We start from the raw sequence: 24,262 nt of genomic DNA, 5'->3' as shown, positions 1-24,262 counted from the left end.
ACAGTAAATGTGAATTCTTCTTCATGGAAAAATAAGACATTCTGTGAAAATAAGACCTAGCGCATCTTTAAGAGCAAAAATTAATATAAGACACTGTCTTATTTTCGGGGAAACACAGTATAATTTGTAGGTTAACCTTGAATAGGCGACAGTTACAGATGTTTGAAAGTTGCTTACATAAATATAATAATAATGAATGAGTATGTGCCTCAGTGTTCCAAAGACAAGAGCCAATCAAACATTATGTTGCTTTGGATTATATCCCTATCACTATCAGCATATCCAACATTTGCTTCTGGGAAATGATGAGATGCACCTCACACTTTATCAGTGGACATATGATCATCACTGAGTAACTTAGAGAAATGATGTTACCTACAGACACAAGTTGGGAAGTATGTCAACGTTCACAGATCAATTTTTGACCATTCATTGAGAATGTAATAAATATATAATTCATTATTAAAACTAATAAATTCTAAAAAATTTTTCTTAAAAGAAAAAATTTAACCTTGTAGGTTAACCTTGACAATGAATTATATTATTTATTTACTAATATAATGACAATGAACTACATACAATGACAATGAATTATATTATTTATTTACTAATATAATTCATTGTCATTGTATGTATTTGAGCAATATTCAAATAACTAAATCTCTGAAACTACTAAGAATAACATCCATGTTTATGCAGTTATTTTGTTTACAATGCTCATACCATTCTTCTCCCGACTCACTCTGTAGAAAATTTATAATTAAAATAAAAAATTTACACTTACCAATTTGTTCTCCTTCTGGTACACCAAGTTCAAAAAATATTCTTATAACAAACAAAAATTTTGTTGCATATTTTCCATTCACTGACCAGTTTGAACGATCCGGATCAAATACTGACCACGACGACAGTTTCATTTCTTGAGATTCAATAGAAATAATTCTTCCTAATTAAAAACATTTTGTTATAATCAAATTTTTTAATTTTTACATTAACAATTTAAATATCACAAAAATTTAATATGCAACTGAATAATTCAGTATGCTACATAGTCACGTAATATAGTTAATGCAGTCCAAATTTATTTGATGAGAAAAAACAGAGCTCTAAAAATAAACACTTCTCATTTAAATGCTTTTTTGCAAAATAAAAAATTGGAAACATTTTTAAAATTATATACAGTAAAACCTCCATTAATGGACACACAAATAGTGGACACCTCTACTTAACGGACATTTTTACAATCTCCAGACATTTCAAACAGGACATCTGTTATATTATTTACATCTAAATAATGGATGCCGTCATCCATAAAACCAACTGTATGAAAATGCAATGTCTCACCTTCAATATTCTGAAAGAATTAATTAAAAATGAAATATTTTAAAGTGAAAAACAAAGAATCAATTCAAATACTCTTTCAGACGATGAATTTTGACCATAGGCATCAAATAAAGACTGGCTTAGAATAGGAATAGGGAAAGTTATAAAAAGTCAAATACTCTTTATCTGTTAGAGAAGTTTAATCTGGTTACGTTGTCAATCACCATTTATCATATACATATTAATGCTATTAAACTTCTGTCTTATTGTTAGAATTAAGCTTATGGTACGAAAAAAACTATAAACTTTTCTGAAGTTATTCATTTGATAAGAACTGTAATATCTTGACTGATCAAATACACATCTCTCAACATACTTTCTTGTATGCTACTGCTGAAGTTGAAGGATTTTTATTTTAATGAGAATCACAGGAACTTGCATCCATCTTTGTTCTGATTCAAAGACAGATTCAAGTGTTTAATGCAAAACAAAGAAATGAGTCACAGTAACCACTTTCCCAGAATAAGAATGAGTGTAAATGAGCAAGATGCTGTAAGATGATGAAATCTTACAAAAATGACAAGAATTTAGCAAACAATTAAGAATTTTTATTTAAATATTGTTTTTCAAATTGCCAATAGCATAAATTTGAAAGGTGCATGTAGAGAGTCTGCATATAACAGGATTATACTGTGTGTGTGTGTGGGGAGTGTTTATATCATCATCATCAATGGATCATCATGCTAACAACTCTGAAAAGTGAAATCCCTTTACAGAAATATAAGAATGATGATGGAAAGGTTAGTGTTTGGATATTCTCACAATTCAGGCCTAGCACTAAGGAACCATGGTTCAAGTCCAGATTAGATCCTCTAAAATTTTATATTAAATTAAAAACAATACTTTTCAAAACATTTTGCGCATCTCTAACTTTTCATAAATAAGTAAATGTATATTATAAAACTACTGATTTATATCTATTGTTATTTAAGTACAACTGTATTTCATTCTTAATCTTTTATAAAATGGTAATGCTTATAAAAATATATTAAATGTAAGTATAAATCATATCAAATTTTCTTTTTATTCATTAAATAAACATAAAAATGTCATTTAATAATAATTAAATTCTTTATAATTATTTCAGACAGTTCTCCAACTTTTTTGGCTTGTGGCACACTGTGATAAATATTTTTAACTTTGTGTACAAAATTAAAAAATATGTTAATATATTTTAAATTGTAAATAGATTTGTACTATAATAAATGTACCTATAAACCTAACCTAGCTATCATTTATTACAGATGTAAATAATCTCTGTATAAACACTAGTTTACCTACCTCTGATTTTTACCTATTAAACTAATAAGTAAAAATCAGATTTTGTAACTATGACAAATATAATTCTGAATATCTTCTGTATACAACGTAAAGACATTAGAAATTTTTAAGTTGTATTGTTTATCTTGTTATATATAATAAATGTAATTTAATTAAAAAAAAGCATTTTTAACATGGTAAGGAATATTTACACACAACAGCAGTCTGTTTTTACTTTAGTATTTGAAAGAGTACACTAAGGAGCAGAAACGTAGCTATGTGGAGCAGTTGAAGCAAACTGCTCCAGGTGCATGAATCATAAGGGCGCCACGTTAGAAAAAGCAAAATAAAAACTTGTAAAAACATTTGTAAAAATTTTTTTTGATTTAATAATTAATCATCTAACTATTAGACTTGAATCCGTTCAACAATTATGTACACTTCTCAAGTGCTTATCGCCTGCATATCTTGTCGTGCCATCTGATAAAAATATTCTGGAACAATCAGAATTGTTACAATCGGCATATCCCTTCAACATTCACCTAGTTTTGGACCTCAACTGCTTCAATTTAAAATGTGTTTTTATATTCAGGTAAAATAAATTACTTCTATAAGCGAAGTTACTGAACTACTTTTATTTCACATCGCAGCGTCAAATAGGTTCTTCGATATTATTGCAGCATGCCTCATTTTTTTAACTTTATGGGCAACAACAACGATATCAGAACAAAGTTTTTCCAAACTAAAATTAATAAAAACTTATTTAAGAAGCAGCATGTCACAACACCGTCTTAACTCTGGTTACTATATCCAGGGGTGGATCTACATAAAACTAATAGGGCTTAAAACTTAAGCCCTGGGCCCCCAAGTGTCAAGGGCCCACAAAAATTGAATTATTATCATAAATTTTTGATACTTTTTCATTAACAATGGGCATTTATCGTATTGGAAAAAATAGTTAATATTATAAATTATCATTATTATCTTATTATTTGGATTAATTAACAAAAAAAAATAGGACTTCAATAAGTCCTAGGCCCTAAAAAACCCTATCATCTGTCCCTGACTATATCAATTGAAAAAAACAATAGCTTGTCAACTTAATCTGAAGAAAGTGATTGACCGATTTGCAAACAAAAAAGCAAGAAAACAATTTTTAAGTTTTTTTTTTATATATTATTATATATTTGTTATGAAACAACTTACTTACATTTTGTCAATACAGTTTATATAATAAGTAGTAAATATTATTAGGTACTCCGTACTTAAAAAATTATATTTTGTTTTATTATTATATTTACATTAGCAGATGAGCTCAGCATTGCTCAGGCAAAAAGTAATAACAACAAAGATTATTAGATTATAGGCAATCTTACTCATTATCACTGGGTGCAAGAATTAGGTCCCCCTCTTCCAAGATTAATTGGAGAATTTTTAGATGGGTCTAAAAATATGCTCGATTTCTAGCAAAAACGCAAAATACCGCATCTAAAATAGTACAGTAGAAGTTCTTCAGGTTAATCCTTAACCCTCTTCCTCTCCACCCGTGGGGGAATTTCGAAAAATACTTTCGTAGTGTGCATTGGCATGGCGTACTCTATGTGCCAAATTTCAACTTCTAAGCTTTTGAGCTCCGTGCTTATTATTATCATCAAACCATCTCAATTATATTATAAGATTTATTAAATTGAATATTTTATTGTTGAAATGCTTTGAATCTCAAATAAATTGTTATTAAGTAAGGTTTTAAATCAAAATAATTAGATGTTTTTGAATTAAATGTTTAAAATAAATTTCGTGAGACCTCTTCCGAGAAACAAGAGGGTGCACCAATTCGACTTGCTCCAGGGCACTGAATATGTAGCTATGTCACTGCAAAGAAGATTCTGACCTCTTATAAGGTCATTATATTAATAATAAAATAGCATTAAGTTTATGGGAGGTTGGCTAGGACCTTTCCTTAATCATTGTATTCATAGACATTGTTATCAGAATTAATATATTCCAAAGTTTAGAAGTTATATNTCTCAAGTGCTTATCGCCTGCATATCTTGTCGTGCCATCTGATAAAAATATTCTGGAACAATCAGAATTGTTACAATCGGCATATCCCTTCAACATTCACCTAGTTTTGGACCTCAACTGCTTCAATTTAAAATGTGTTTTTATATTCAGGTAAAATAAATTACTTCTATAAGCGAAGTTACTGAACTACTTTTATTTCACATCGCAGCGTCAAATAGGTTCTTCGATATTATTGCAGCATGCCTCATTTTTTTAACTTTATGGGCAACAACAACGATATCAGAACAAAGTTTTTCCAAACTAAAATTAATAAAAACTTATTTAAGAAGCAGCATGTCACAACACCGTCTTAACTCTGGTTACTATATCCAGGGGTGGATCTACATAAAACTAATAGGGCTTAAAACTTAAGCCCTGGGCCCCCAAGTGTCAAGGGCCCACAAAAATTGAATTATTATCATAAATTTTTGATACTTTTTCATTAACAATGGGCATTTATCGTATTGGAAAAAATAGTTAATATTATAAATTATCATTATTATCTTATTATTTGGATTAATTAACAAAAAAAAATAGGACTTCAATAAGTCCTAGGCCCTAAAAAACCCTATCATCTGTCCCTGACTATATCAATTGAAAAAAACAATAGCTTGTCAACTTAATCTGAAGAAAGTGATTGACCGATTTGCAAACAAAAAAGCAAGAAAACAATTTTTAAGTTTTTTTTTTATATATTATTATATATTTGTTATGAAACAACTTACTTACATTTTGTCAATACAGTTTATATAATAAGTAGTAAATATTATTAGGTACTCCGTACTTAAAAAATTATATTTTGTTTTATTATTATATTTACATTAGCAGATGAGCTCAGCATTGCTCAGGCAAAAAGTAATAACAACAAAGATTATTAGATTATAGGCAATCTTACTCATTATCACTGGGTGCAAGAATTAGGTCCCCCTCTTCCAAGATTAATTGGAGAATTTTTAGATGGGTCTAAAAATATGCTCGATTTCTAGCAAAAACGCAAAATACCGCATCTAAAATAGTACAGTAGAAGTTCTTCAGGTTAATCCTTAACCCTCTTCCTCTCCACCCGTGGGGGAATTTCGAAAAATACTTTCGTAGTGTGCATTGGCATGGCGTACTCTATGTGCCAAATTTCAACTTCTAAGCTTTTGAGCTCCGTGCTTATTATTATCATCAAACCATCTCAATTATATTATAAGATTTATTAAATTGAATATTTTATTGTTGAAATGCTTTGAATCTCAAATAAATTGTTATTAAGTAAGGTTTTAAATCAAAATAATTAGATGTTTTTGAATTAAATGTTTAAAATAAATTTCGTGAGACCTCTTCCGAGAAACAAGAGGGTGCACCAATTCGACTTGCTCCAGGGCACTGAATATGTAGCTATGTCACTGCAAAGAAGATTCTGACCTCTTATAAGGTCATTATATTAATAATAAAATAGCATTAAGTTTATGGGAGGTTGGCTAGGACCTTTCCTTAATCATTGTATTCATAGACATTGTTATCAGAATTAATATATTCCAAAGTTTAGAAGTTATATTTATAAAAAAAACTTTGCATACTGTAATCAATATTTCAGTTTTAGTTATTATCATCTTCATATATAAATAGGCATTTTTATAAATATGCTATTACTATAGTTAACTGTACATTTTTGCCAATTTTCAGAAATGCTTTAAAATTATTATTTCTACTATATTACATAGAAACAAAATCAGAAAATGATCAGAATATGCATATGTGAGAGGCTGAGAGCTCAGGAGGTAACAATTCGAAGCCCTTCTTTTGGAGACAGTCTGGTGAACACCTCTCACTTTGTCACTGGATGGCTAAGGAGGGCTATAAATCAAGTGGGGAGGCTGTGGATAAGTCAACAGGGTCCATTCTCCAAAATAAGACAGGTTGAGAGGTTAACAAATGACAAAAATTTAATGTAGAACAAAAGAGGTTAAAAAGTAAAACAGAGTCAAAATAAACCAGTCTGAAATAAAGGTCTGGGAGTCTAATTTGTAATCTAATGAAGTTTTCAGAATTAGTTTATGGAAAGCTGTTTAATTTATTAATTAAAATATAAACTTTATTATTGACTTTCTGAATAGATAAGTAATGGCTGAAGATCATATTAGAAGACAATAAATTATACGGTGTGATTCAGCTATGTACAAACTTCTGGGAGAGATAAGTTGAACAAAGATAAATCAGAATCAAGTTATTCTTTCAAACACCATAACAGTGTATTTCTATTAATAGGACTTATCATACTGGTGTATAAGATTACAGCAACACAGTCACACAGATTAAAATTGTTTTATTTACAATTACCTGGACACATATAAATTGCGTTTCATACCTGTATGTCCCTCTTCAGCAGGTATTTAACAAACAAATTCTAAATAAATAAATAACATTCATACAATAAGCAAACTTATTTACTGACAATATTTTAAAATTTTTATGCCTACGATAATAAATTATAAAATTCATACTGTTTTGATGTTCTTTCTTTCTAAACTACTTTTTCTCCAATTATTCAGTCCAATAACAATTAATATCAATTTTAAAACATTCCTGTATTAAAACAAATAAATATTGTTCCATTAAACACTAACATTTTACATTAAACGTTAACATTTTATATAGTTTTGTACATTTAAAACCAATTCTAACTTACATTTCTACTTGTCTTTCTTCACTTTCACTTTGTCTTTCCCAGTCGTTATCGTTCCCTTTATACGTCAATTTCCTGTTTGTGTCTATCATTCTTCTCCATGATTAGTGTATTTCTCTTCTGTTATTGTTATTCATTCTATTGTTTTGTTTAATTATATTAATATGTTCGTATAATTGTCGTTTATAATTATTTTCTTCTTTTTTTCTTATTTTAACTGATTTTAGTATTATTTCACATCCTGTTGAATTGCAGTGTTCCGCTACTGCAGAATTTGCATAATTTCCACGTATTGCTCTAATATGTTCTTTTAATAGTATCTCCAATTTTCTCTTTGTTTCTCCAATATATGTTTTTTCTGGATTACAATTACAATCAAACGTATACACTACACCTTTTTCTTCCATTATATCATTTTTTCCCCCATTTCTATAACATAGTTGTTTCTTCGTTATATTGACTTTTTCTGGTATTATACTAATTTTCTTATCTAATAATTTTTTGACTCTTTCAAAGTGAAAGTGAAGAAAGACATGTAGAAATGTAACTTAGTTTTAAATGTACAAAACTACTGTATGTAAAATGTTAATGTTTAATGTAAAATGTTAGTGTTTAATGGAACAATATTTATTTGTTTTAATACAAGAATGTTTTAAAATTGATATTAATTGTTATTGGACTGAATAATTGGAAGAAAAGTATTAATAGTTTAGAAAGAAAGAACATCAAAACAGTATGAATTTTATAATTTATTATCGTAGGCATAAAAATTTTAAAATATTGTCGGTAAATAAGTTTGCTTATTGTATGAATGTTATTTATTTATTTAGAATTTGTTTGTTAAATACCTGCTGAAGAGGGACATACAGGTCCGAAACGCAATTTATATGTGTCCAGGTAATTGTAAATAAAACAATTTTAATCTGTGTGACTGTGTTGCTGTAATCTTATACACTAGTATGATAAGTCCTATTAACAGAAATACACTGTTATGGTGTTTGAAAGAATACCTTGTTTAAATTAAGGACATTGATGCATATTAATTAATTAATAAATCAGAATCATATAGTAATGTTGGGTTGGAAACATCATCTTCATGCAGTAGATGGTGTTGTTCAGCCACAAGACTGCCTGTATTTTCTTTCAGTTGTAAACTTCATTGGCCTGCATGATCACTGGACTTAACATGTCTTCATTACTTCTTCTGGGATTATATCAAAGGACTAGTGTACAATATCTATGGTGACCATACATTCTTTATTTAAGAGGACAGTCCTTTATTTCACTGCTTTGTCCTCTAACTTTATTTATTTTATAAAATAGGCATTTTGTCCTTTATTTTGTAAATTCAATGCAAAGTTTAAAAACTTTTTTAATAATATATTGAACAAGTTAGTTTCTTGTACACCATCATGATCAGTGTTGTCATCATGTCCATACGTTGATACATAGAGCGCGGTAGTGCAGTGTGTCGCCAACCGAATGGCCCTTTGACAGTACCAAGGGGCAGACACTCTTATGGGGATTTTTGTGATAGTTTTTTAACTCTCTGGTTGGTGGATGATACACCTGGAGCATTGGTGAGCATTCGTTGACACTTGTCGACAATCTTCGGGGGCTTGAGCATGTGACATATTTACTGTTAATGTACTAAATAATTGGGACATGTGTTTTATTGAAATAGAGGTGTTTGAATGGGTCACATTATTCAAAATCCTTTTGTGGGTGAAGGTAGAAGAAAGCTATATTTTTATTTTGAATCATTGGTCTGTAAGTATACTCGACAGTGAATTATTTGATGAAGTTTTGTGTGTAAAAAAAATATGTCACAAACAAAAAGATCGATGAATGGTGACAGAATAACAAGCTCTGCCATCAAAAGTGGGTTGAGATTTTTGAACATTTTACAGCAAAAGAAATTTCTTTCAAAAACATTTGTAAAACTGTAGAATTTTCTTTGTCTCCCTGGATCTAATGCCCCATCGAACGAATATTTTCATTGGTGAATAATATGTGGACAAATGAAAAAACCCACTTAAAAGTAAGCACGTTATTTCCGTCAAATAAAACTTTCAAATGAACTGTATGGAATTTTATGACTTTTTAAAGCGTGAACCAGTGCTATTAAAAAAAATTAATTCTACTGAAAGTATCAAAATTAATGTTATTTGAATCTTTACAATGTGTACATGTAATAAATGTTATAAGCTTATGAATTTTATAAGATTTTTTTATTTTCTTCGATATGTCCTTTATTTTCCCCCAAAAAATATGGTCACCGTAACAATATCCCAATTGAAAGTGATGAGGACCTGGTAGCATGCACCTAGAGCTGCTTCAGAAGTCCAAGACACACCAGGAATTTTCCAAAATGTACATGATCCATACACTGAAAATGTCAAGCGTGTGTTACAGTTCACGATTGCAACTTTGAACACCTGTAACCACAATGCATTTTGCAAATGTCTTATGAGCAATAAAAAGAATTTCGTTATCTATGTGCTGCTCTTTCGTTTCTTGTTTTCTCTGTACACTAGCACATGAAGATGGCATTTCTGACCAGGCATTGCTATATGATTATGATTTGTCTTTGTGCAACCTACTCCAACCAGAAGTTTGTACATACTTAGCTGAATCACCCTGTAGATTAAAAATCAGTAAAGAGTGATCTTAAAATGTATTTTTTGAAGAAACACTACTGCAGTGTTGCAACAACATTCCCCACTAATTAGCAAGATGTTTTACTAGTTTTTCTATATGATATTTAAACATGAATTTATAATAAAATATTACTCTTAAATCACTAACAGACTGAATCAATGAAATAATTGTCTTGTGAATCTTAAACTCAGGTATTTTGAGAACTATGAATATGTATACTTAAGTCTGAAAGTGATTACAATCAACAGATATTGTTATTACTTTATATATAATTTAATCTTCTTCTATCTTTACAGATTCTTACTCATACCTCTATGTTTTAAAAACTTTATTAAATGTAATTAATGCTGTTGAAGCTTTTTAAAAAATATTTGAACCTCTACTTCCATGTCCTATAAAGTATATGTTTAATGAATTTCAATCATACCAGAAAATATTTTTTAAAATAATATATATCAACATTACCTGGAATTTTACGTGAATAAGAATTGTTAAATCTATCCAGAACTTGATTTAATTTCTCATACTGAGCAGATCCAAACACTGGATTGTCTACTATATTTGGAATTAAATTACAATAACCAATTTTTTGAGGTGGTCTTTGTTCCAATCCATTTCGAACAACAAGCCATAATCTAAATTAAAAAATAGATATTAAATATTAGGTTATAAAATTAAGCTTTTTAATTTTAATTGTATTTGAGAACAATGAAATAAAAACCACTGAAAAATAAAGATCTTAAATGGTAACTTACATTTAATATGAAATTTATTAAAAAAGAAGATACCTAACTCAAAAGATGTACAATACAGTTAGAAGAGAGATGATAAAACAACAAGAACAGAGATAACTAGGAAGACTCAAAATTAAATAACAAAAAATGTGTGTGTCTAGAGTTATGAATGGTGTTAATATTGGTTATTTCTATAATTTGTTTCATCTGTAAAAATAAGTTCTAGAATTTTTATGGAAGTTTTAGGTATTTATTACAAGATTTATGTTTAATTAAATTTTCCATTACTGGTTTTGTTGTGGATTTTAAAGAATTAAAAGCTATTGGCATTTTTTTTCAGTGACATATACAAGGAGCATTTGCTGATATAGGTTTTTTGGAGGAAATGCAGTCTTCAGTCCTTAGAATGGTTGATTATTGGTTACAAATTGACATAACATTAAAGAAAATATTGGGTAACTGACAGGGTAGAACAGAAAATTCAAACTGGAAATAAATTATGTGTCTTATATTAACTTTGAGCAAATAATTAGTATTATTCCGACACCATTAATAAAAAAAAAAAAACAGAATCGAGAATATTATTATTTCGATACTGATATTGATGTTTTCGAAAAAATTTGTGAATTATTTTTTGCTTTGTTTTGTAAATAAGTCTTTACAAAGTTAACAAGCTTTTGTTTCAGAATTTATTTTAGATTGTATTATATAACTTTTCTTAAACTAAGTAAAGTTAATTTTATGTTAAGTACAAATATTATGGCTTTATAAATAAACAGATTTGATGTCTGAAACTGTCGTTCATAATTAAAATATACCCTTACTACCCTATAATATCATTATCGTCATTCAGCAAGCATTCTTATCATTCCGGGAATGACTGATCATTTCCGAGAATGTTACTAAAACTGAATAAAACATTTACAATTTTATTTATTGTCACAAAAAAACATTGTAGTTATATTAAAAAACATTATTTCTATGCATGTAATGTGAACTTAATTATAAAAGTTACTGTTGTTTTTATACAGTAATACCTGGACTTACACGAGTTTCAAATCTAGTCAATTCGTTTTTTGTTTGAGCACCATGCAACTCTTGATTACAGGGCTGTGGAGTCGGAGTCGTGGAGTTTTAATGTTTTAGCTGGAGTCAGAGTCGTCAAAAAATCCACCGACTCCGACTCCTCTTTACTTACCAACTTGTTATGTATTTAAAACAGGAAAGTATTGGAATCGTGTCAAATTAGACCCTCCAAGTTTCTTTTGCAAAGTTACACGTTTGGAGACCTCCCGAACCCCTCAAAAAAGTGAATAAAAGGGGAAAAATTCGCGCGCGCGTGTGTTGGCATCTATATTGTTTAATTTCTTTATTCTCTGTTCTGAGATATTAAACAATATCTCAAAATGGGTAAAGTTTAAGAAACGAAATGTGGCACTGTGGCTTGCGTATAAAAGAAAATTAATACTATTAAATTTTGGTTCTTAATTAAAGGTCGACAGGGTGAAGACATAAAAGTGGTCATGTGTCATATCTCTTAATGAATATTTTACTCGTTATTAGCGTTCAAAATAAAAAAAAAGTAATAATAATAAAATAAAACTCGTCTCTACCCTCAAAGTAAGCTTTTTTGTCATTTTATAATAATACAGTAAAACCCGTTAAGATGCTCTTGTCTAAGATGTTAGAATGTTTTAGTTCATGATTTAGTTCAACCACTTTGACGCTTAATAACTAACTCTTGTGTTAAAACCACCTGACTCCGATTCTGATCACTGACCACAGAAATTATTAGGCTTCAAATAGGGTGAACAAAATCATGCCCTGCACACACAATCTAACATCCACACATAGAAAAAAACCTAGAATCTTTTGCATACCTCGAAATTTCAAGGTGTCCCGAGTCCAAAAATGTAAAAATTTGGGAGGGGTCATTTTTTGATCTAGCGCTACACTTTCCCCCTGTTATAGGGGAGACCGGGGCAAGTTCGTCTTCTTAATTTTCTCAGAAATAAAATAAAAGGAGACTATGGTTTTAGGTTAGGCAGTTGAGTTTTATTGGTGGCTTGTTGAGTGTAGTGTTTGTATTGTTCTCCAACAAGCGTAGTTTCATTTTCAAGCAAATTTTCATTTTCGTTCAATTCCATATAATATTTTTTTTCCATTTATATTGAATTGGCAGGTTTTGTTATAATTCCATCATAACGAAAGTTACTTTTCCTGTTAGAAGGATGTAACTTCAATTTATTCACGTGGCCAGATCATGGCTTGGCATTCTGTTCTCAGGGTTGTACTTAATGTTTTCGAAATCATGACTAGCGGGGCAAGATCGGCAACATAAAGCCACATTAGAAGCAAAGGATTACTCAGAAAGTTATGATATAAATGTAAACTCTGGGCTCATATGGACTGTACGGATGTAGAAAATGAGTATGTTCAATTTATTTGTGATATGTGTAGAGAATAAAAGAATAAACAATATGCTTTTATATTGCTTTTACATTGGTTTAGGATGTTTTCATTTATTATCTGTTTGATTACAAAAAAATCAAACAGATAATAAATGAAAACATGTTTGCATTCTTTTTTATTTATCAATATATATGTCTTTGAACTTGCATTTCGTTGTAATCATATTAAATAGGTGTTGGAATTGTATTTCTTTGTTTTAATAGTGAATTCCAACTTATACATTGTTAATAACATAAATTTATATACATGCCTATCTTGCCCCATTACTGTTGCCCCTATACCAGGGGCAACTTTAATAAAAATAATTAAAATAATTACAACTTTACAAAAAGAGAGAAGTTGCCGATCTTGCCCCTATACCCGGGGCAACTTCGTCAATTTCTCTCTTCTTGTAAAGTTGTAATTATTTTAATTATTTTTATTTCCAAACTGATTTTAACCAGTTCTATAGTAAGGTAACATTCCAGTAGACAATATGCAAAGCTTTTTTTTCAGTTTACAGCAGTATTTATTACACAAAATTTAAGTAAAGCTTAACATGCCGAACTTGCCCCGGTCTCCCCCTATATAACAGCCAGAAAGGTAAAAATTATCGAATACATATTTATATATTACTTAGAAGTCTTATAGCTTTGGAATAAAAAGTTTTTACATTCTATCTTTATTAGAACTCTATTTATTGAATCTTTCATTCTGAGGTCACGTGATGACATCAGAATTTCCGGGTCTCTTTTGGTAACAAGTCCACCCCTGGTCGGAGTCGGATGGTAAGGAAAAGTCGGAGTCGGTAGATTTTTACAAGACTCCACAGCCCTGCTTAATTACTCACTCCCCCCACACTATTGCTCAGCTTACGTGTTGAAACGTGTCTCACGAAATCGACACATAGCTACAATTTATTTTGTGTTACTTACTTCTGTGTTTGTTATATCTACAGAGACTTGAGAGACTCTATATGGTGATTTCTTGTAACCGTGAACGAATCAAGAGACAAGATAAGATTAACAAAAACATTTATTAGCTTACATACATCCGACTTGGATTTTACACAAATTGCAAAATTATACTCTGACTTACACGAATTCGACTTACGCGGTTATCGCTCGGTCCCACCTATCGCGTAAGTTCAGGGTATTACTGTATTTCTTAAATTGTATGCATGAAAATAGCAACTAATCTTCATTTTCGATGTATTTTACTTTAAAAAGATTTTATGTGTATTATTGTTTTTATTTGTTTTAGATAATATTGATGAATATATACCTACACCATTGAATAAAGAAAAAACCACACTTTTGTATTTTTTGGACATTTCATTAACTTTACAAAATTGTTTCCGAAATAACCGTTTTTATCGAAGGCTCTGTTGCAAAGCAATATTATAAAAAAAAAAAGTAACAGATTCTATGTGCTGTCCTATCAAGTATTGTTTAAACAATAATTTAGTGACAACATAAAGTAATTGTCATCATTAACGCTTGTAATATTCTTCATCATAAAACTAATCTGGAAATTTGTGACCTTGGCAATTTTGAGCTTGGCAATCTTATTGGATTTTTTGTGTTTTTATTCTAATATTTATCCTTGTTTCTCTAGTTTCTGTGAGATTTATATATTTATGTTGTTCTATTAAAATTATTTTTTAATTTTTTTAATTTATTACCTACTTTTTAAACTCTTTTTAAATTTTATTTATTGGATTTTCATTTAAAATACTATATTTATTGGTATTAATTATACTGTTACATTGTTATTTCTTTGTAATGATTTCTTTTGTTTTATCTGCTTTTACACTAATCTTCAAACTGACTTAACAAACACAGATAATCAATGGATTAATCAAAGGAAAAAATTATATTAGTGTTAGATTTCAATTCTTAAGCAATGTAAAAGTACACAAATTGATTAAACAAAATAAAGTAAAACATATATAAGTTAACAACAACAAGAATAAACATTTAATAATATCATGTAATGTTACATCAACAACCAAATTGCTAAATACTTCTGAACTGAAAACTATCTGAATAATACACTGTTTATATACCTCAGGATGCATCTATTTATTAAATCAGAAAGCTAATAATTATTATGATCATATTTAGATATACAATCAAATAAAGCAAAAGTANGTGAATTGATTAATTCAGTTTAGTAACTATGGTGGCTAGTTCTACCTTATGCATGCTTACAGATTTACAAATTTACTTATTTACAAATAAAGCTTTTCCTATTTACAAAACAAACATTTATGCAAGTAGATATGCAATAAAATTTTTATAGTGCTTATATAGTCAGGTGTTTTCCTAGCCCAGTTTACTTGGTCAACCTTATTTCTCCATTTCTCAAACTGCTGTGAGATATGTTTACCAAAGGGTTTTTTTTTTTTTTTTGGATTACAGAGACGGATTTACAATATACCATACAGCAAGCCATTTATATATATATATATATATATACACAAGTAACACTGTTTAATTAAGAGAATCTATTAAGTTTTATAGACATTTTTATTAAAAAAATTTCTTACATACTTTTTATTAAATGATTACTATATAAAATTTAAGCTATTTTAGAAATTTAAGTTAATATCTGAAATTCTTATTTAACTAAAACCATATCAACTTTTATATTTACCTCAAGGCTCTCATATAATATGTGTACATTTTGCCATATTCCAAATAAGTCATTTTCTCAACTGAAGGCATTCCTTGCTTGGATTTAAATTCCACACTTTCACATGTTTTCACTTCATATATTGGATTCTCACTCAGCCAAGCATTTGCTCTTTTAACCATACTTCTGTTTCAGAATAAATAAAAGTGTCTACTTAACAATTTAATTAAAGCAAATTAGTAACTTATTTTCTTACTTATATTTTCAATTCAAATAGNTGCTCTTTTAACCATACTTCTGTTTCAGAATAAATAAAAGTGTCTACTTAACAATTTAATTAAAGCAAATTAGTAACTTATTTTCTTACTTATATTTTCAATTCAAATAGCAAAATAAATTAATTAGCACTTTCAGACACTCTTCGCCTCATACATCTTCAGAATCAAAACAAAACTCCAGTATTCCAAATAAAAATGGACAAGAAGCATCAAAAAGGTGCTTTGTTATAGATTACAATACTCCAAAAGAAGCAGGTAATAATCATAATTTTTATGAAACTTTATAAGAAGTATAATAAGTAGTAAAAAATTACAGTATATAAACTATTCTTATAAAAACTTCATTATGAAAGGATATTTATTTAATTTCTATTTATGTTTCTATATCATACCAATAAAATTTAAATTTATGACCTATTCAAATTTTTTAAAATTTTTTCTACCCTGTGAGCACAATGAAACTCTTTTCAGAAAGCCCATTATGGGTTAACCCAGGTCTACAATGGAGGCAACCAGATGATGAGAGACAGACCCTCAATGAAAAATGCTGGGGGTTTTTTGACCCTTCTAGATTTTATGTAATGTTTCCAGAGCAGTAGGCTGCCACCTAAACCACTTGACCATCTGGTTGCATATCCCACTATAAAATTATCATATTTACCTTTCTATTTGACCTCTTATGTCGACAATTGTATTTTACATTCACAAATAATTAACATGGNACTATCTGAATAACACACTGTTTATATACCTCAGGATGCATCTATTTATTAAATCAGAAAGCTAATAATTATTATGATCATATTTAGATATACAATCAAATAAAGCAAAAGTAATTTTATTATATATATATACAGAGGAGGCTGCTTATCTGGAAAAGATATTTGAAAATGGATTGCCATTGGAAAAATCTATCCTGGAGCAAAAGATGTAGAGATAATAATCTCTTGAGTTCTGTAGTCTCTCATGTGATCTAACCATTTGTTAAAACTTAATAGTAAATTATTGTTATGAATAAATCATATGATAGATCAGAGTAATCAAATTAACATAACAAATAAAATTATCCACAAAGAAACATTAAATATTTACAGTTAATACAAGTAACACTGTTTAATTAAGAGAATCTATTAAGTTTTATAAACATTTTTATTAAAAAAATTTCTTACATACTTTTTATTAAATGATTACTATATAAAATTTAAGCTAGTTTTGAAATTTAAGTTAATATCTGAAATTCTTATTTAACTAAAAGCATATCAACTTTTATATTTACCTCAAGGCTCTCATATAATATGTGTGCGTTTTGCCATATTCCTTATAAGTCATTTTCCTGACTGAAGGCATTCCTTGCTTGGATTTAAATTCCACACTTTCACATGTTTTCACTTCATATATTGGATTCTCACTCAGCCAAGCATTTGCTCTTTTAACCATACTTCTGTTTCAGAATAAATAAAAGTGTCTACTTAACAATTTAATTAAAGCAAATTAGTAACTTATTTTCTTACTTATATTTTCAATTCAAATAGCAAAATAAATTAATTAGCACTTTCAGACACTCTTCGCCTCATACATCTTCAGAATCAAAACAAAACTCCAGTATTCCAAATAAAAATGGACAAGAAGCATCAAAAAGGTGCTTCAGTTATAGATTATAAAAAAATTTCATAATACTCCAAAATAAGCAGGTAATAATCATAATTTTTATGAAACTTTATACGAAGTATAATAAGTAGTAAAAAATTACACTATATAAACTATTCTTATAAAAACTTCATTATGAAAAAAATATTTATTTAATTTCTATTTGTGTTTCTATATCATACCAATAAAATTTAAATTTATGACCTATTCAAATTTTTTTTTAATTCTTTCTACCCTGTGAGCACAATGAAACTCTTTTTAGAAAGCTCATTATGGGACAACCAGATGATGATGGGACAACCAGATGATGACGGGACAACCAGATGATGACAGACCCTCCCTGAAAAATTCTGGGGGTTTTTTGACCCTTCTAGATTTGATCTAATGTTCCCAGAGCAGTAGGCTGCCACCTAAACCACTTGACCGTCTGGTCGAGTATCCCACTATAAAATTATCATATTTACCTTTCTATTTGACCTCTTATGTCGACAATTGTATTTTACATTTACAAATAATTAACATGGTCTTTTCAGTCTCTTTTGTTCGGTGACATATTAATTCATTAAACCTCAGCACATGCCTATTAAGTATAACTTTTTGTATTGTGAACAATTAAACAGTCAAAACGACAAATGTTTGCAAGTAAATCATGTACACTGAACCAATTTATGGTGTGGTACGATCAACAACAAAATAACAAACGTTTTCGAACCCCTTCTGGGCTCTTCATCAGTTTGCAAGTAGTTTGACTACCCTGCTTCAATTACATTATCCTTTATTCCATTTGGAATGTTCTTTTCATATTGTGTCATAACATTCAAATCTATTTTAAATTTATAAATTATTTCAATTGTCTAATGCAGTATTTCTCAGCTTATGGTCCACAGACCACAGATAGTCTATGATGATGGGATAGGTGATCCAAAGGCAGACTTAATTTAATAAATATTAAAACTTTGCTCAACAATGATTCACTTTTAATAGTTTACTTCTAATTTAATTAATTACATTTCCAAATGTTTTCAAAATATGCTTTTAAATTTACTATGCTATATTTGGCACAGTATGTCCCAAATGTTAGTAATACCAACATATGTAGTCCTAAATTTTTTGGTACTTATGTGTTAAGAGGATGCCAGTCGGAAATAGCGATCAAAGTCACGATTTTGAATGAAAGTTACTGATTAGGAAAGTTACTGACTAAGGAAGAAAAAAAGTTACTGATAAGGTTGTAAAAATGAAAAAAAAAAAAATTAATTAGGATGATAGATATTGCCTATTTGCCGGTTAAAGTCCAGATACGTATACCGTCATGGCGGCTCATCTCTGATTCCAGCAAACAAAAGGAAACAGTGGGGACGCACGTTCTAACCTAACCTATACTATTAATTTGATTGGTAATAATTATAGTAATTTATTAGAATAGGTTAGGTTAGGTTAGAACGTGCGTCCCCACTGAACTGGCGTCCTCTTAACACATAAGTACCAATTTTTTAAGAAGTTGATTATTTGTAGAATTAACTTGATTACTAAAGCCAAATGATTGCTGGATTACATCAGACTATATTACTCCTACTATTATCAATTAAATGCTAACTAATTTAGGTTTTAGAAGAAAAGAATTGGCCTGAAATGAGACTCAAACCTGTAAATGCTTACTGGGCATTCCCAGACCTTCATCCAATCTTTGCTTCCAGAAACTATTTTAGATATAACCATATTCGGTTACTTACCGAATATGGTTATATCTTATGATTACTGATAATGTCTGAAATTATTGTCACAGGTTAGTATTTCTAAAATTTCTACTAGAAAGAACATAAAAGTAAATAAAGAAAATTTCTGCACGAGTCTGTCCAATGTTTCATTCAGACAATTTTTACTCACATATAAGATGAGGTTTTCATTCATTTTTCACTGCTTCAAAAATGTAGGTTGTTCTGTACATGTGAGCAATGGATTACTTGCATTTTTGCAATAATTTTTGTGAACCGTATATTTGCATCTTCTACATGAAGCTCACTTTCTTGTGTTTAAAAACAAAAGTTTTTATCTGGATCATTTGAATTGCTTTTGTTTATTGTCAAGAGTAAAGATGAATTGCAATAGGAAAAGCAAAGCTTTTGAATTGAATTCCAAATTTAAATTCCAGAATCACACGTGAGCCCAATATAAGTTTTAATCCATTCCCACATGAAAACAGATGATTATTTGGAAACCAGAATTCAGAGAAACTCTTAAGTGTAATCAATGAAGAGTAAATTTGACTGTTAAGAATTGGCAAAAACGGTTCCTGATTTACATGAATAAATTATGTTGTCAATTTTACAAGATTTTTCCTTAAAGTTTAAAATGTCAGTAATTTTTGTGGGACAATGTGTGCATTTATGTGTATTTGATATTTTATTTGTGATTAAACAAAATAAAATTAGAATTGCATTAATAGATCTAATTTTCTTTATTTTGATCTTTAAAGTCACACCTCGTCCTATATGCGAGATCATCTTATACGTGAATAAATACGGTACATTTTACTGTTGCTCATCTATATAGCCTAATTGTCCAAGTTAATAGTTTCAAAAATATTTATTATTTTATTCTTTCTGCAGTTTTGTCCAGGTGAACAGCTTTGAAAACGTGGCAACAGTAAATGAATTACACTGTTGATTGACTTGAAATGCAACTTTCTTCAGGAACCAGAAATATCCCAGAATGCTTCTGGGCATTCAAAAAAGGAAAATGTTATCAGAAAAGCTGACTCTTTATAAAATGTGCACACAGACCAGTAACTGGAAAAGTTATGTATCATTGACATGCAATCTCTGTATGTCTATCACAGAGAGAAAAATCTAATCTCTTCAAACACTAACTCTATGTAATGTCATAAGTATGGACATGACTTGAAGCTACTAATGTCTTATCCACATAACAATAGCAATAAAGAAAATGGGATTTTAAAAATTGACGCAATCCAGAACTATATATCAGTATTTAAGGGTTAAAATCATAATGTATACATATATAAAATTTAAAGAAATGTTTTTTATTCATATAAATACACTAAACAGGTAAACAAATTTTTTAAACTTTCAAAGTATTCTTGGTATTATGCAACCAAAAATAAAGCATGAGGTGCTCATGGAAAACCCATAAAAATTAATATAAAGTGTAACAATATATCTAAACATGAATGACTCAAGCTGAATTATCAGCATTTTGTTGTTTTTTCATTTAATTGGGAAATGGGTAAAAAACTGAGTTACAAGAAATATGTTAACAGTACAACTAAAAGGGGATAACGGTTGCCCTATTATAGTATAATCTGCTATCAGATTTTTACAAATTTTAATTATTTGCTAATTGCTAAACTTGTTTGCAAACTAAAAAAACATATTGTCATTAGGAATACATATGTATGCAAAGTTTCAACTGGATCAGAGATTAGGAAGTGGGTAAAAATTGAGTTAATAGCAAGGTTGCGGCCAAAGTTTTCATCTCTAAAATGTGAACGTCAAACATCAAGTGCCACTATCTTGTAAGTGGTGCTCAACATTCATATTTTAGAGATGAAAACTTTGGTCGCAACCTCGCTATTTTATCTGCACTGTTTGTCCCTTTGTTGTCAATCTAACTTAATAAAAAGCATGTAATAAAAAATACCAAAAACTCAGTCAAACATTCTGAAAAAATTATTACCATATTAAAAATAAAGCTATTATAAAATTACTATTATTATTACTACTATTTGCTATAGAAATGTTTCCATTGGTTTTATCATTTTTCATAAAAAATGTATGGCTTCTCTCAGATTACCAAATGACTTTGTGATGTTTTTTTCTATTATTTTTTCTTCAAATTTCAGCCTGTCATTATTATCTACTTAAGTATCTCCCAACCATAAACTGTTTTTATATTTTTTGTATCTTGAAGAATCCTGTTAAAAGATTGAGATTGATATCTTTTAACAGAATCCTTCAGGATACAAAAATATAAAAACAGTTCATGGTTGAGAGACACTTGAGAGGAGAATTAGACTTGTTTATTCATTTGCATTTTTGAATATTACATAAAAATTTTATCATCAAAGTTTAAAAACTTGGCACCATCCTTGTAAACAAATGACTAAAAAACATTTATAAAATAAACAACATTATCAATATGAAAGTCTTTTATATCAATAGAAGTGTCAGAAATGATGTAAATTAAATTTTTTTATTCATATTTTTAAGCTATCTAAATTTTTTCCACAGTTTTTAATTGGAAACTGGTTCTCACAGAAGCCATACAATCACTCACATTTCTTTTGCTTGACAATGTTAAATGAATGTAAATAAACTNCAGTACAACTAAAAGGGGGTTTTAATTAGAAACTGGTTCTCACAGAAGCCATACAATCACTCACATTTCTTTTGCTTGACAATGTTAAATGAATGTAAATAAACTCATTTAATTTCATTTTTTACATTTCATTTGTTGATTAAAAATATTCACTTGATATTGTTTTACTTAAAAATTATAAAAAGTAAACTGATAAATAATTATAATTTCTTATTTCTTAAAATAGTTTCCAGAATTAATTTTTTTCTACTAAATAAATTCATTTACAAAATATATCAAAATATTCTTTTTAAGTAGAAAACTGATTTAATAGTCAAAGAAAATCATTATTAATGTGTGACTGTTTGCCATGATTAATTTATATAATTTAGAAGATTCCCTCTCTCTAATCTCTCTTTGTTCCTTTTTCATGTTTTGCTATCCTTACTTTTCTATTTTCCCAATAATGCTCTCTATCACATGTCTTCTATTTTTTCATTGTTCTTTCTCTGATCCTACTGCTTTCTTCAATTGACTGTCACTTATAGAGAGAACCACTTAGACGGCATATAAAGGAAGTCAAGGGACGAAAAGTGCATTTTTTTGGAACAAAGTGTTCTGGCTTTGTGAACATGTAAAGGCAAGGGGCAACGGAAGGGCAAAAGAGTATTTTATTGCATTTCTATGATTGTCTCTTTCTTGTTTTTTTACCAAAAATAACTGACTACCAAAAAGTTAAATAAAGTAAAATTTGTAAGCATTTTCCTTGTTATTTTATTTCTTTTAATTAGTGAAATCAGATATTTGATTGACCTGTATTCAGAAAATTGTTTTGCCATTGCCACAATAAACTTTTGCTAATTTGGTCATTCCTTACACAGATGGTGCCAGATTATTGAGAATATATAGGAAAAAGCCAATAAATGGTATTATCTGTAACTCTTTAGTACTGATTCTTTTGGAAGGCAGGCAGACAGGAAAATAATAAAGTATGGCAAAATGCAATATTGTACAGAAAATGAATGAAACTCAAGAAAACAAGAAAATTTGATATATGACATGATTAACATTTTCGTGGAAACCAAAGCTCATAACTAGAGGAATATACTGGATAATTGAGAGGCCAGGTTATTAAGATCTAGATTAGTGAGTGTGCTGTGTATTTAATTAAATTTAACTAGGACAACAACGATTATCTATAATTAAAAATATCAATATACTCACCCAAAAGATTCATATTCTGAAGAGAACAATCCCTCTTCAATAACATCTGGTAAGACATCTATAAAAGTCAAGCCGGATCCTCCAAGAGAAGAATGTTGATTAGTCGCTTGACTATACGAAGGCGGAGGTCTTCTAATCTGAATTATACAAATCTCGAGTTGTTAAATATGTAACTTACTCGCACACTTACACTACTTCTCTGGAAATGTCATTCTCTGACATTTCTGGAAATTCCTGTATCACGTCACATCGATAACCCAGACAACTGTTGCATCCAGGGCTGTGGAGTCGCGTAAAAATCTACCGACTCCGACCAGGGGCGGATTTGTTACCGAAGTAAGTAAAGGTGAAGGTCTTAGATTTATCAGGTTGCCTCATAGAGAAGAAACGCTTCTCATTGGTTGCTTATTTGACGTCACTCGTAGTCGAAAACGAAACATCTTACTATGTCCTTATGGTAGAAACGTTACCGATCAGAGGCTCGTAGCTTTAATTACACGCTAATATTTTATTAATTACGATACTTACTTAATTAAATAAAAATAAAAATTGATTATAAATAAGAAAAATCCGGAATATTGAGCAAATCTTCGTAATTTTTACGTGTAAAGTTGAAGTTAAAATGAGTTTTTCTACTTTGTAAATGAAATCTATTTTATCTATTTTATGATTTTATAACAACAATAGTTTCTTAAAACGATTAATTTTGGTAAATCCTACGTAGGTGATTTATATATAAGTAAATTAATTTAATTTCTATCGTCAAACTGTTATATATTTTTTTTTGAACTAAAAATAATATTGGTCTATTTTTCAATTTTTAATACTCGTGTACCGAAAACGATATTATTGATATTAATATATACAAATTAAGTTTCAAAAGAACAATTTTTTATGTTATAAACACATTTTTGATGTCAATATGTACAAATTAA

The 24,262-nt window shown here is 29.1% G+C and overlaps 1 protein-coding gene across 1 annotated transcript; it reads right to left on the bottom strand.

The window, feature by feature from the left end:
* Positions 1 to 235: 235 nt before the first annotated feature.
* On the bottom strand, positions 236 to 23,479 carry LOC111615839 (the record flags this gene model as incomplete). Its single annotated transcript, XM_023357271.1, has 5 exons — positions 236 to 375; positions 785 to 946; positions 10,505 to 10,674; positions 17,416 to 17,580; positions 23,328 to 23,479. Coding segments are annotated over 5 exons (768 nt in total), but the record flags the coding sequence as incomplete, so codon positions are not given.
* Positions 23,480 to 24,262: the final 783 nt, after the last annotated feature.

The sequence above is a fragment of the Centruroides sculpturatus genome, unplaced genomic scaffold (genome assembly GCF_000671375.1).
Source record: "Centruroides sculpturatus isolate CEXI.00-Female unplaced genomic scaffold, Cexi_2.0 scaffold2386, whole genome shotgun sequence".
Lineage (NCBI taxonomy): Eukaryota > Metazoa > Arthropoda > Arachnida > Scorpiones > Buthidae > Centruroides > Centruroides sculpturatus.
This window is presented reverse-complemented; position numbering and strand designations above follow the sequence as displayed.